General features: G+C 56.6%; 7 protein-coding genes across 7 annotated transcripts in view; 5 read left to right on the top strand and 2 right to left on the bottom strand.

Moving 5' to 3' along the window:
- PUNSTDRAFT_125868 (uncharacterized protein) overlaps window positions 1-1,541 on the bottom strand; it is a gene marked incomplete at both ends in the record, with an annotated part of 4,541 nt that extends 3,000 nt beyond the window's left edge. Inside the window, 5 exons of the mRNA XM_007383043.1 lie at window positions 40-389; window positions 445-453; window positions 526-974; window positions 1,330-1,352; window positions 1,411-1,541. Of these exons, the coding sequence (XP_007383105.1) occupies window positions 40-389; window positions 445-453; window positions 526-974; window positions 1,330-1,352; window positions 1,411-1,541 (962 nt within the window). The remainder of the gene's footprint in view (window positions 1-39; window positions 390-444; window positions 454-525; window positions 975-1,329; window positions 1,353-1,410) is intronic.
- Window positions 1,542-2,066: 525 nt separating this feature from the next.
- Window positions 2,067-3,635, top strand: PUNSTDRAFT_52022 (uncharacterized protein). Its single transcript, XM_007383044.1, has 3 exons — window positions 2,067-2,401; window positions 2,479-2,547; window positions 2,613-3,635. The coding sequence occupies exons 1-3, from the start codon at window positions 2,183-2,185 to the stop codon at window positions 2,916-2,918; spliced, it is 594 nt and encodes a 197-aa protein (XP_007383106.1). The 5' UTR covers window positions 2,067-2,182; the 3' UTR covers window positions 2,919-3,635.
- A 55-nt stretch (window positions 3,636-3,690) lies between these two features.
- Window positions 3,691-4,292, top strand: PUNSTDRAFT_52023 (uncharacterized protein). The gene has a single exon (XM_007383045.1). It carries the CDS (start codon window positions 3,714-3,716, stop codon window positions 4,098-4,100), a length of 387 nt encoding a protein of 128 aa, XP_007383107.1. The 5' UTR covers window positions 3,691-3,713; the 3' UTR covers window positions 4,101-4,292.
- Window positions 4,293-4,871: 579 nt separating this feature from the next.
- On the top strand, window positions 4,872-6,168 carry PUNSTDRAFT_143260 (NAD(P)-binding protein; the record flags this gene model as incomplete). Its single annotated transcript, XM_007383046.1, has 4 exons — window positions 4,872-5,270; window positions 5,342-5,529; window positions 5,589-5,862; window positions 5,931-6,168. 4 exons carry the CDS (start codon window positions 4,872-4,874, stop codon window positions 6,063-6,065), a joined length of 996 nt encoding a protein of 331 aa, XP_007383108.1. The 3' UTR covers window positions 6,066-6,168.
- Window positions 6,169-6,282: 114 nt separating this feature from the next.
- On the bottom strand, window positions 6,283-7,379 carry PUNSTDRAFT_86340 (complex I intermediate-associated protein CIA30). The gene is made up of 5 exons (XM_007383047.1): window positions 7,268-7,379; window positions 6,926-7,197; window positions 6,668-6,868; window positions 6,415-6,607; window positions 6,283-6,359 (listed from the first exon to the last, which is right to left on the bottom strand). Exons 1-5 carry the CDS (start codon window positions 7,335-7,337, stop codon window positions 6,337-6,339), a joined length of 759 nt encoding a protein of 252 aa, XP_007383109.1. The 5' UTR covers window positions 7,338-7,379; the 3' UTR covers window positions 6,283-6,336.
- Window positions 7,380-7,528: 149 nt separating this feature from the next.
- On the top strand, window positions 7,529-9,359 carry PUNSTDRAFT_86343 (26S proteasome subunit P45). The gene is made up of 6 exons (XM_007383048.1): window positions 7,529-7,608; window positions 7,670-8,278; window positions 8,334-8,620; window positions 8,687-8,902; window positions 8,963-9,140; window positions 9,194-9,359. Exons 1-6 carry the CDS (start codon window positions 7,606-7,608, stop codon window positions 9,239-9,241), a joined length of 1,341 nt encoding a protein of 446 aa, XP_007383110.1. The 5' UTR covers window positions 7,529-7,605; the 3' UTR covers window positions 9,242-9,359.
- Window positions 9,360-9,830: 471 nt separating this feature from the next.
- On the top strand, window positions 9,831-10,927 carry PUNSTDRAFT_133616 (alpha/beta-hydrolase; the record flags this gene model as incomplete). The annotated part of the gene is made up of 5 exons (XM_007383049.1): window positions 9,831-10,004; window positions 10,057-10,216; window positions 10,274-10,367; window positions 10,427-10,600; window positions 10,663-10,927. The coding sequence occupies 5 exons, from the start codon at window positions 9,831-9,833 to the stop codon at window positions 10,925-10,927; spliced, it is 867 nt and encodes a 288-aa protein (XP_007383111.1).
- Between the last annotated feature and the right edge of the window lie 603 nt (window positions 10,928-11,530).

Here is an 11,530-nt window from a genome sequence, read left to right on the forward strand (position 1 = left end):
GGGCGGGCGGGGGGGGGGGGGGGCGGAGTCAGCACTCACGTTCGATGGGGCCCGAATCGCGTTGGTATCCCGTTCGATGCCGGCGTCGTCGTCCAGATGGTTCCTTCGGTCCGCGCCTCTGGGTAGAATAATGGTAATATCTCCCGTTCGAGCTCGGAGCGCGTGACGGGGGCGGCGCACCACGCCGCGCGAAGATAGGAAGCGCATAGCGCACGGGCGGTCGGATAAGGAGGTAGATGAGAGCGGATAGTTTCGTGTAAGGTGTCGATGGACGTCGGGGGCGAGTGGGAGGGGGCGCTGAAGAAGGGGACGGAAAGGTGGAGGATGGAATGGGGGAGTGCGGGGAGAGGGTTAGCCAGTAGTTTGCTGGGTTTCGGTGGTGGGGAGGACTAGACGCGTGTCGGTTTACACGAGGATTATCTTTTCGGAATCAAGAACACGTACGAGTAGGGCCTGTGCATGGGGAGAAGCAGGAGACCGTTCATTAGCGATAGGTGGGTAGAGAGAGGAAGGGCGCTTGCATACATCCGAGCCGGCCGAACGACCATAGATGGACTTAGTGTCGTACATTCCGTAGGCCTGCGCCGCGATGGTCCCGTAGGCGCCCCCAGTGTTTTCTTCGGTCTTCATTGCTCCTGCACCTTTACTGTCCTGGGGTGCGCCACCGTCCCCGGAATGAGGCCTCGAATACGGTGATAGGGATTGGCCTTGAAGGTGTTGAAAATGCGGGTGGTACATATGCTGGGAGTCGGCCGAACCGGGGATGGTGCCAGACGAAGCGGAGTGGAGGTCAATGGTGGATTTTACTTTGAGGAGATCTTCGGTGAGGAGAGGGTGCGGTTCCCGCGGAGGTGGCACGCTTGAGGACGAGGCGACGGAGTACGAGGTGGCATGCGAGAGGGAGAGCGCGTCTTCGAGCTGACGGATGCGTTCTGACATTTCGGAGATTTTGCGGTGAAGGCGGTCCGTGTCGGCTGTAGTGCGATGTTATGCATATCGGACAAACACAAGACATACGACGCATATACGGATGCGTAGACGCAGAACGGGTTTTGCGGTAGGTCAGTTGGGTGTGAATCGACCAATGCCGATCTGCACGGACCTAAGACGAATCTAGATGTATAATTGCATGTTAGCCCGTGAGATCGGACGCCGTCTAGCGACCTGTCTTTGTTAGGACGTACCGCGTTCCGTGGCCTGTGACGAGGCTGCCGTTCGGACATATGGACTCGCATCCTCGTCGCTTGCAATTCGAACATGGGATGGCTGCTCGGACGTGTTCCGTATCAATGATCGTGGCGCGGATCCGAGATCGACCGCGCTGCTCACCTTTATCGCACTTGAGCTTCAACCTGGACGTCCCTCAGCAATCTACAGCGAGATTTTATGGACGGCGTCGTGGCGACTCACCGCCGGCACTCTGCGCACGAGAGCGCGCCCCGAGCCCGCTTCCGCTCGGTTTCCTCCGCCCTTGCGCTCTGCTCGCGCTCGCGCACAACGCCCGGCTTTCCGCTCCCGTTGTTCGCGCCGGTGTTGGGCATCGCCAAGGTGTTTGCAGGATCGCAACGTCGGCGCGTTCTGCTGTGGTTGCACTCTTCTGCGTCGAGGGTCGGGGGGTGGCGGGAAATCCGGGGGCGGAAGGAGACCGATACTCCGATTTTAAAGGACCGGGCGCAGCGCTCCGGTTCGATCGGACAAATGTGTTGTGCGTGTCCAGCCGAGTGCCGATGAGCAGCCGTGGGAATACCAGCCCGCCTCGGCGCGTATCGGTCGCCGTCCAGTTAGCGCCCTGAGGCTGGGTCCTTTGGCGAAGGGCGTAAACCAGAGAGGCGGCTCAAGTCCTCGACGGTCGGAGCGCGTGGTGGACGTGCAGTCGATGCGTCCAAACGCACTTGATATGTAGTATATGAGCCTCTCGGAGGAGTTAAGACAGGGCACCGACTCACGGCGAGCGCGGGCCCGGCGGCACGGAGCGCTTGGTTTATTCCTGACCGGCATCAGTTTCCAACACTGATACGCAATCCGAACCGGCACCAGACCCATTGCAACGCACGCCGAGTGTATCGTCCGCCACAGCTTTCGAGTTCCTTGGCCCCGAGCCATCAACCCACGTCAGAGCTCCATTTACCCCAGAACCCATCACGACGCCAGCGGCTGCTCTCGAGGGCATAGCTTACACGCCATGGCCGATGCACCGCCGGGCCCGCAGACGGACGTGTCGCGCCCGTCTGCGCTGCCGACAGCGCGCCTGATAGGACAGCGCGCGCGCGAGAACCAGGCGCTGGTCGACCAGTCGTCGGACGAATACCTCAACGCCATCGAGGAGGACTGGAACAAGAAGATCGACGCCGACGTTGAGGCGCTCGTGGACGGTATGACGGATCTCGTGGGCCTCGCATCGGTACGTTGGTCTGTTTCAGGCCGCGTTTCGTGCTATGTTCTGCGTGCTGGAGAGCTGAGAGGGGCAACGGATGGCAGATCGGGACCAAGGATAAATTTCGCATCGCTCAGGAATCTTTCCAAGCCCAATGCCGTGCAGAGTCTATGGTGCGCACCTATCGTCTCAGATGACTCGCGAACGTCTCCTCTCATGCTGTTTCTGTCCTCCACAGGTTCGCGCGGCCAACTCGCTCCTCTCTACGGTCCACTCCATGAAGCTCCTCCTTCTCATCTCCGACGAAGCCCAGATCGCGAACAAGCGCGACGCCGAGCTCAGATCGGTCCGCGCCGAGTCGGACGCCGCGCGGAAGGAGGCCGCCCAGCTCCTGGACGAGCTGCTCAAGGGAACGACGCCTTCTTCGGCCAACGACGAGCCCGAGACCACTCCCGATACCCCCGCCGTCACCCACGACGAGCACGGGATAGACACGCAGAAGGACGACACGGGCACTAAAGATTCGTTCCAATCTCGAGCCTGATCTCTGCGTTAACGCCCCACCACCTCGCCTTCGCCTTCGCCTTCTCCACGACCCATCGCCAGCACCGACCCTCGCAAACGCTCTAAACATACGCGCTCAAATCTCCGGGCTATCGGAAGGGAGGAACCCGTGACGCGATCATGACCTATCAAACCCGACCTGCACGGCCACGCGCTCAACTGGGGCGCAGGACGCCGGCCCACCTCCCTATCTCCTCGAAATCTGCCGCATCTGAGATAGCCATCATCCAGGGCATCATCAGAACAAACACGCGCGTCGTGCCCGTGGGGATCGCACGCAGTCATAATAGCACGTCCATCCGCCGAGTTGCAGGGTTGTATCCCAGCACCCAATGCGGGCCCGCTGTATCAGGGCATTCAGCTGCGCGTGGCCATGTATAACACAGGGGTAGAGCCTAGCCCCTCGTCCTACGCATCATCAGGCTTCCGTACTCGGAGCACAAGTCAAGAGACGCAAAAAGAAACGACATACCATTCGCGGATTGCTCTAGGCTTGAGCTTATGCTTATCTGTGCACACGGGCGGACCGCGGCCGTCGGCGCCTGAGGATCACTTCGAGATCCCGTTCGCGACCAATATATTATCATACACCGCTTGCGTGTCGGCGAACTCGTTTTCATACCTCGCAGCAAAATAAAAATAAAAATCGCGCACTGCACACCGCGCCTTCGCAAGCGCTGGAAGCCGTCGACGATCCCCAGCATCGGACCCCACCTCGCCTCCTCCTGCCGGCGTGGACCATATAGTTTTTTGGCATCGGCGTAGACGCAGAACGATGCTGGGAGTTGTGCAGATCCCCTCGGTGATCCGCGCACACGACCTGGGCGCTTGCTATAGCGATTCCTGTCATCTCCGCCGCCCGCCATCATGTTCCTGCGAGTCTGTGATCTCGTTGTGGACAAGAGGGTACCTCTCTTGGGCGCAAACAAAAGAAAGTCGTTCGATGTACAGGAACGAGACTGTTTTTTGCAGATCGGGACTGGAGTCTGGAGAGCGCACGAGGCTTGCGGTCCTCGGGATTACGTTGGGCTGCAGTAAGTATGGCGTGGCCAGGGTCCTCTCCTCGGTGCTCAGAGGATATGTCCGTGATGAGCGTCAGTCGAACGATACGTACGTTCCGGCTGATCCGTGGCAAAGGGTGTTCGACTCGAATCGAGCGTGATGACGATGAGTCGTTCTGTAGCAACGATGAGTGTTACTGCCGACTCCCCGAGTCTGCACGACGGCCGCACGGCTTTTTTTGGCACGAGCTCGAGGACGCGTGACAAACTTCAATAATTCACCACCGACTCGGGTCGGGACCGAAGGTGTAATACGGCTTTCGAAGGGACGTCGTGCTTTTTTTCTCGATGACGGGTATAGACGAAGGGGGTGAGTGCGGGACATAAGGGGAGAAGATGTGAGTGAGCACGAGTATGCCAAGATACCGAGTGGTGTCCCTTAATTGTACTCATACATGTTTTCCTTGGTACTCGTTCAAAGAGGCCTTATGCGAACGAGGCCCTGGGCGATTTACTTCCGCCACTTCCGATCATGGCATCGGTCGTTCGTGTCTTCGTGACGTCATGTAGCTGGATGCACCACTGCGCGCGCTGTGCTGGTTCTCCCTTCCTTAGCAAAGCCTCCCATCTGAGGAGATGCCGCACGCCTCCACAGTACCACTAGCATTGCACAGTCCATAGCAGTCGATCATGTCGCTGGATCCGCGTTAGAGGTGTGCAGGTCTTTCGTCAGGCGTGATGTTTACGATGATCATGGCATATTCGAGACCTTGTTCCGCCCAGTACTCAACTCCTTCGCAGCGTGTTTGTTCACCCAGACCCACCACATCACGTCATAGACGATTCATGCTGGACTGCACGGTATATAACAGCTTTTACCCCCCCCCCCCTTCGACGTGCAACATACGAACAATCACAACATCTGCCATATTATGCCTCTCGACACTACGAACCCAGCAACTCTCATGAGCGGTCGCTTCCGCAGAGATCAAATCCCGCCTCTGAAGGGCCGCACTGCCGTCGTGACAGGCGGCAGCGCGGGCATCGGCTACTACGCCGCGCTCAACCTTGCGCGGGCGGGCGCCAAGGTGCACATCTTGTCCTCCACGCCCGAGCACGGCATGAAGGCCGAGCACGAGATGAACGAGGAGGCGAAGATGGCCGGCGGATCCGTCACGTTCCACCAGGTTGACTTCGGGGACCTGAGGCAGGTCGATCAGGTCGCGAAAGAGCTTGCGAAGGAGGACCGGCTGGATATCCTGATCAACAACGCCGGAGTGGGCCAAGGGCCGCACGGGTTCACGAAGGACGGGCTGGAGTCGCATTTCCAGGTGAGTGAAGAAAAACGCTGAGGCGTATGCGGTTGCGTTGGAAAGGACGGTTGCGCTCACGTTGGATTCAGGTCAACAACCTCGCGCACTGGCTTCTGACCGTGCGTCTGCTGCCGCTGATGCAGAAGACGGTGTCGATCGCGCCCCCGGCGTCCGTGCGCATCTGTGATCAATCCTCGGAGCTGCATCGCGCCGCCCCGCCGGATACGCAGTTCGCGAGCAAGGAGGAGATCCAGGAGAAGCGCGACCCCAACCGGCTGTAGGCTGATCCCTTTCGCTCGCGCGGTACCGACGTTGGTCCCTAACCGTCTTCTGCAGGTACGGCCGGTCGAAGCTTGGCATGATCCTCCTCGGACGTCAAATCATCAAACGATACCCCGCCGTGCGAGACAACATCCTCGTTACGGCGGTCCACCCTGGCACGGTCGACACCGACCTCCAGGAAGGGTGGGCGGAGACGTACGGCGTCGCGGGCAAGATCGCGGACGTCGTGATGCGGAAGGTGGGCAAGTCCGCGGAGGAGGGCGCCGAGGCATGTCTGTGGGCGGCGACCAGCACCGACATCACGCCAGAAAACTTTAAGGAGTTCCAGGTGAGGATCTCGGCGTGACGTTGCGCTGATGAAGATGGAAAGGCTGACCTTGTCTGTCTGTTGGGTAGGGCAACTATTATTCGGAGCCCTATGGAAAGCCCGGGACGGAGACGGACCAGGCGAAGGACGAAGCGTTGGGCGACAGGTTCTGGGCACTTTGTCAGTTGACGGCGGCGGAGATCCTAGGCGAGCACGTTGCTTGAGTTTATCGGGATGATTCTGGGGCATATGTGATCTGGTGCAGAGAATGTAGAAGAATAATGTATTTTTATGACATTGTGCCGCGCAATCGAGGGGTCGTTCAAGGTTTAGTAGAACATAATCGACACTCAAAGTCGCCTTGAGCGTTCGCACTGTATCAGCGACATACATAAAATGGAATAACCTTCGATTAAGTTTCGCATAACACGAAGGCAAGCAGGGCGCTTTGTTGCATTACATAGATATAGTCAGAATCTTAGGTCGTGACGCTTGCTAGTCTAACGCAGGTCCTTTCGCTATGCATACACATACATCAGTGTATGAAGAGACAGGTGGTCATGTGGAACACACCTAATGGAGCTGTCACGTCTTCTTCGTTTACAGCTCGTATAGAGTCAATCCCGAGCTCGTATGATCCATCGATGCCACTATGTCCTCCAAGCAGGGAAATTCCGACAGACTTGATCTTCCATTTGTTCATGTCCATCTCGCGGGCTTCTTGCAGAACGCCACCTTGAGTGAGAAGGAAGTTATCGAAGGGTATCTGTGCGGACATTCAACATTCAGGGGTCAATTTAGCAGGGATGTCTAGGGACGCGCGCACGAAAACATCCTCCCATCCGCCGTCTGTCCGCGAGAAGTATAGTCTGTGCTGCCAGAGATCGGTCGCGAACCAGTCGTCGGTCTGAATGTTGACGAAGTACGAGTTCCGCAAGCGCGGTGTGCCGGCGGCGCGGACGCGGAGGGCAAGGTATCGATGTGCGTGAACGTCGTCCAGTATATCACCAAAGAGCGTCGGTCTGTGCTAAGCCGATCATATTGCCTCAATCTCAGAACGAGGGACAGTGAGCGCAAAGCGTACGTTATTCCTGAACCCAACGTATCCGCTCCGCATCTTGCCTTCCATACCTTCTGGAACTTTCGTCGACAACACACCCCAGAACTTGGCGGACCACCTCCCCCCGTTCTCTTCCGCGCGTTGTGGGTCCTTGTCGAGGTCGAAGTTGACGGTCGAGCTGCCGCCGATGTCCTTGTCGGACATGATATAGTAGTCACCGATATCTTCGGGCGTGTTCATGGTAAACAGCGTTTTGGGGGCACGAGAGGGAGGCTCTACGCCGGACATGCGTGCCACTACCGAAACGTGAAATCATGTTAGTCTTGAGGTTGCAGATGGCGGAGGTAAAGGAGGGTGTATGCACACTTCCGAAGGCTTGCTCGCGCGCGTATTTCATCGAGCGGTTTACAAAGAGCGACCATGATTTCGATGCCATGGTTAATTGCGGTCCTTCCTGAGCGTGGCCAGGTAGAGGGCGAGTTGGGCGTTGACGGTCTAAACTCGACGGAATACTGGGGGTGCCTTGGAGGACCCCTTGGTGGCTGTGCCAATTAAGTGACCCCTGGGAAACCTGAGGGGCGCAATAAGCGACGCGCTGACGCGTTCGTGCTTCTGCTCGTTGTGGCTGAGAGCACTGGAGATCGTTTCCGCTAACACTCACCTCCACCTCCTTCCTCCATTACCTCCCCAACGTGTTTTGAATTATGGTGCGCTATACTTGATATGCCTCTCAAATTTGTACGGTTACTGAGACGATCATGTCTATAGGGCCAGACACCCTCCTCCGGCGGCGGGCAGAACCCGCAAGGTAACAAGAAACCCGGCGACAACAAGGACCAGAAGAAGAAATGGGAGCCGCCGCTTCCCACTCGCGTCGGGAAGAAGAAGAAGCGCGGGCCCGCCGCGGCGTCCAAGCTACCGCCTGTGTACCCCGTCACGCGCTGCCGACTCAAGCTGCTCAAGCAGGAGCGCATCAAGGACTACCTCCTAATGGAGGAGGAGTTTATCGTGAACCAGGAGCGGCTGAAGCCCGCAGACGCTACGAGGGAGGAGAAGAACGAGGAGGACCGGACGAAGGTGGACGACCTGCGGGGAAGTCCGATGGCGGTGGGCACGCTTGAGGAAATCATCGACGACGACCATGCGATCATATCGACCGCGAGCGGGCCAGAGTTCTATGTGTCGATCATGTCGTTTGTGGACAAGGACCTACTAGAGCCCGGCTGTCAGGTTCTGTTGCATCACAAAAGCCAAAGCATCATCGGCGTGCTGCAGGATGACGCGGACCCGATGGTGAACGTAATGAAGTTGGACAAGGCCCCGGTGGAGAGCTACGCGGACATTGGAGGATTGGAGCAGCAAATACAGGAGATCAAGGTGACGCCTCATCTCTCCTCTATTGGCCACCTCTGATCTCTTCGCCTTTCTGTAGGAATCCGTGGAGCTGCCATTGACTCATCCAGAGCTGTACGAAGAGATGGGCATCAAGCCGCCGAAGGGTGTCATCCTCTACGGCGTACCGGGAACGGGCAAGACGCTGCTTGCCAAAGCCGTCGCGAACCAGACGTCCGCAACCTTCCTGCGCATCGTCGGCAGCGAACTGATCCAGAAATACCTTGGAGACGGTCCGAAACTCGTGCGCGAGCTGTTCAGGGTCGCGGAGGAGCATGCGCCTAGCATTGTGTTTATTGACGAAATCGATGCTATCGGTACGAAGCGGTCAGTGGCATTGTTGCTTCTTGTTTGCGTCATATTTGTCGCGTGCTCATTGAATTGTTTGCAAAGGTATGATTCTACGTCAGGAGGAGAGCGTGAAATCCAACGGACAATGTTGGAACTCCTTAACCAACTCGACGGTTTCGACACCCGGGGGGACGTCAAGGTCATCATGGCTACGAACAAGATCGAGTCGCTGGACCCCGCCCTCATCCGGCCAGGGCGTATAGACCGTAAGATCGAGTTCCCGCTGCCAGACGTGAAGACGAAGAGGCATATATTCAAGTTCGTTTACTCCTTTGTAACTTACCACGAGGCACGCTGACGAGCTTGTCGTTGCTCCAGGTTGCACACTTCACGCATGTCACTCTCGGAAGACGTTGATCTTGAGGAATTCATCATGGCCAAGGATGATCTCTCCGGCGCGGACATCAAGGCCGTCTGTACGGAGGCTGGTCTGCTCGCACTTCGGGAACGACGGATGAGGGTCAACAAGCAAGATTTCACGACGGCAAGGGAGAGGGTATGTGCTGTTCTTGCTTACTGCCGAGGCTCGGCTGATGCTTGGGCTTGCAGGTGTTGTATCAGAAGAAGGAGAGCGTACCGGAAGGCTTGTACCTATAGTTCCTACTGTAATATCTCTCGCTGTTCTCTCCTGCGTATCGATCTTAACGTTCCCGCTCTTCGTGTGTTCGTGGCCTATGTGGCCGGGGCGCTCAAATGACGCCTGAGGCTCGCTCATCCAGAATACAGACCTTTTGTGCACTATGATCGAGACGATGGCCCTTCGGAGCTAGTTTATATGTAAGCACCACGACGCAGTAATCTAATCCGTAGACCCGTGACTGAACAGAGATTGTGGACTCCAGTGCACTCTGACCATATGTATGCGACACTGGTTGATCAATCATCACTCCACCAACATTACGTTTTGGTCTGTTCGGATCCGCATCGAACCAATGAAATCGCTTGACTGGCGGTACTGCCAGCGCCCATATGGCTCAGGATCTCGTCACAACGCTCAAAAAGGCTTGGACCGCAGTACAACTCTGTAAAAATAGGATCGCAGCGCGATGTCGTCTTTCCTGCGTTACCGTACACGGAACTCAAATTGCCATTCGATCCCTGGATCAAGTGTGGCTTGCTTATCTATGCTGCGACTATATAACCCTTTCTCTTGCTTCAGCTCCCGCTAAAGCCCCCGGAGCCCACCATGGCATCCGTGCTAGTACCATCAAACACTGGCACTGCGCTGGGAGGTCTGGAAGGAACGCCTAGAGGCACTCAAACACACATCGGGCCTTTTGATACCTATGTTGCCCAGCCGCCCGTTCAGAAGGGGCCCGCTCCAGCAGTTGTCGTCTTTTACGATCAGTTCGGCTTTAAGGTGTTTATTCCACTAACTGCAAAGTGCTTGAGCTGACTCCGCCCTTATGTAGATCCCAAACGCAAGGCTCATATCTGACATGCTCGCCGAGAAGACTGGCTTGACCGTCTACTGCCCTGATATATTCGCCGGCGATGGCGTGTCTCCCGATGGTCACAGTGTCGTCGCTGTCGATTCGGAGAGCCACCATAGTCTCATCGAAAAGCTTTCTGGTTCGTGAGCGTTTTTCCACGACTGCGATGGCCATCATTGTCTGAGTGCGAGCACAGAGGGCTTCCACCATCACCCCAAGGCACACGCCAGCCTGATAACCGACTTTTTGACCGTGTTAAAGCATGAACATGGCCGACTGGCTGCGATCGGGTACGTATTATTCTACCCTGCGATTGTCCCCAGGATATGCTGATGACAGGATGATGCAGGTATGGCTGTGGTGGAAAGCATGCCGTGCACTTTATCAGCAGCGGAGTGGCTCAGCTCAAGGCTTCCGTCGTATGCCACCCCTCTCACGTCTCCTTCGATGATATCTCTCAGATCGAAGAACCTGTCTCATTCGTTTGTGCCGAGCACGATCATGCATTCGACAAGGCTACACGGTCCGTGCATTCACCTCGAACAGAGGTTTCAGCTGACTCGATGCCCGTGCACTATGGTTTAGAGAGAATGCAGAACAATTCCTCGTCGTCGATCAGCACAAGGATCATCCGGGCGGCTTCAGTCCTGGGGTCACATCTGCATCCCCCCAAGATGGGCGCCCAGCGGTAAGGCTCAGCAAGGACTTCGAGGCGCAGTTTGTGGTGTACCCTGGCACTGTGCACGGCTTCGCGATCCGGCCGGACCTAAGCAATCCCGAGACGCGCAAAGCATTCGAAGGCGCATTAGATCAGAGCGTTGCATTCCTGAAGAAGCATCTTCAGGTCTGATTGGGTCAGGGGAACTTCCTGTTTTCACGGGTTTTGAATGAATTGTAATGCCCATATGTTTCCGTTCAATCAGATCGGGTTTTGAGAGTACAGCAAATCGTTTTTGCGCTTGCGTAAGGGCTACTAGAACGATATCATGGCTGCAACGAGTCATCCGACGAACAGCGCGAGTAGCTTTAGCCAGATGGCCATATCACTGTAGCGTCAATCTACAGTCCAATTGGACCCCGAACTACGCGCTAGATAACGGAGTCTCGGCCGATGTGTCGGATAGTGTATCGGTTAAGTCAATGCTACAGCTACACGTCTTGCGCACAGAATACCCTTTTTCGAAATGCCAACTCAGAAAGCTCAGTGTCCATGCGGCCTGATCCGCTTATCGTTGACCCGATACTTTCGTGAAGGTCGTAGAACAATCGCGATGTCTGAGATAGCAGCCATGTCAATCTGCAACGCATGATCGTGGTGGCGGCGACATACGGCAACCGGGTACACGGTCGTCGCCACGCTTGTGATGGGTTAGATGAAGCAGCGTTCAGACTATTTTGCAATAACTCACAAGAGCATGCCATCTGGCAACACGCGACCTAGAACGTATCGTTG

Source organism: Punctularia strigosozonata (assembly GCF_000264995.1).
Source record: "Punctularia strigosozonata HHB-11173 SS5 unplaced genomic scaffold PUNSTscaffold_5, whole genome shotgun sequence".
Lineage (NCBI taxonomy): Eukaryota > Fungi > Basidiomycota > Agaricomycetes > Corticiales > Punctulariaceae > Punctularia > Punctularia strigosozonata.

Excerpts from the sequence above, each read along its gene's own strand:
- PUNSTDRAFT_52022 (XM_007383044.1), top strand. The coding sequence starts at position 2,183 with ATGGCCGATGCACCGCCGGGCCCGCAGACGGACGTGTCGCGCCCGTCT. Across the intron at positions 2,402-2,478 it reads ATCTCGTGGGCCTCGCATCG|ATCGGGACCAAGGATAAATT; the intron begins GTACGTTGGTCT and ends AACGGATGGCAG. Across the intron at positions 2,548-2,612 it reads AATGCCGTGCAGAGTCTATG|GTTCGCGCGGCCAACTCGCT; the intron begins GTGCGCACCTAT and ends TGTCCTCCACAG.
- PUNSTDRAFT_52023 (XM_007383045.1), top strand. The coding sequence starts at position 3,714 with ATGCTGGGAGTTGTGCAGATCCCCTCGGTGATCCGCGCACACGACCTG.
- PUNSTDRAFT_86340 (XM_007383047.1), bottom strand. The coding sequence starts at position 7,337 with ATGGCATCGAAATCATGGTCGCTCTTTGTAAACCGCTCGATGAAATAC. Across the intron at positions 7,198-7,267 it reads GCGCGAGCAAGCCTTCGGAA|TGGCACGCATGTCCGGCGTA; the intron begins GTGTGCATACAC and ends ACGTTTCGGTAG. Across the intron at positions 6,608-6,667 it reads GCGGATGGGAGGATGTTTTC|ATACCCTTCGATAACTTCCT; the intron begins GTGCGCGCGTCC and ends ATGTCCGCACAG.
- PUNSTDRAFT_86343 (XM_007383048.1), top strand. Across the intron at positions 8,279-8,333 it reads AGCAAATACAGGAGATCAAG|GAATCCGTGGAGCTGCCATT; the intron begins GTGACGCCTCAT and ends GCCTTTCTGTAG. Across the intron at positions 8,621-8,686 it reads GATGCTATCGGTACGAAGCG|GTATGATTCTACGTCAGGAG; the intron begins GTCAGTGGCATT and ends TTGTTTGCAAAG.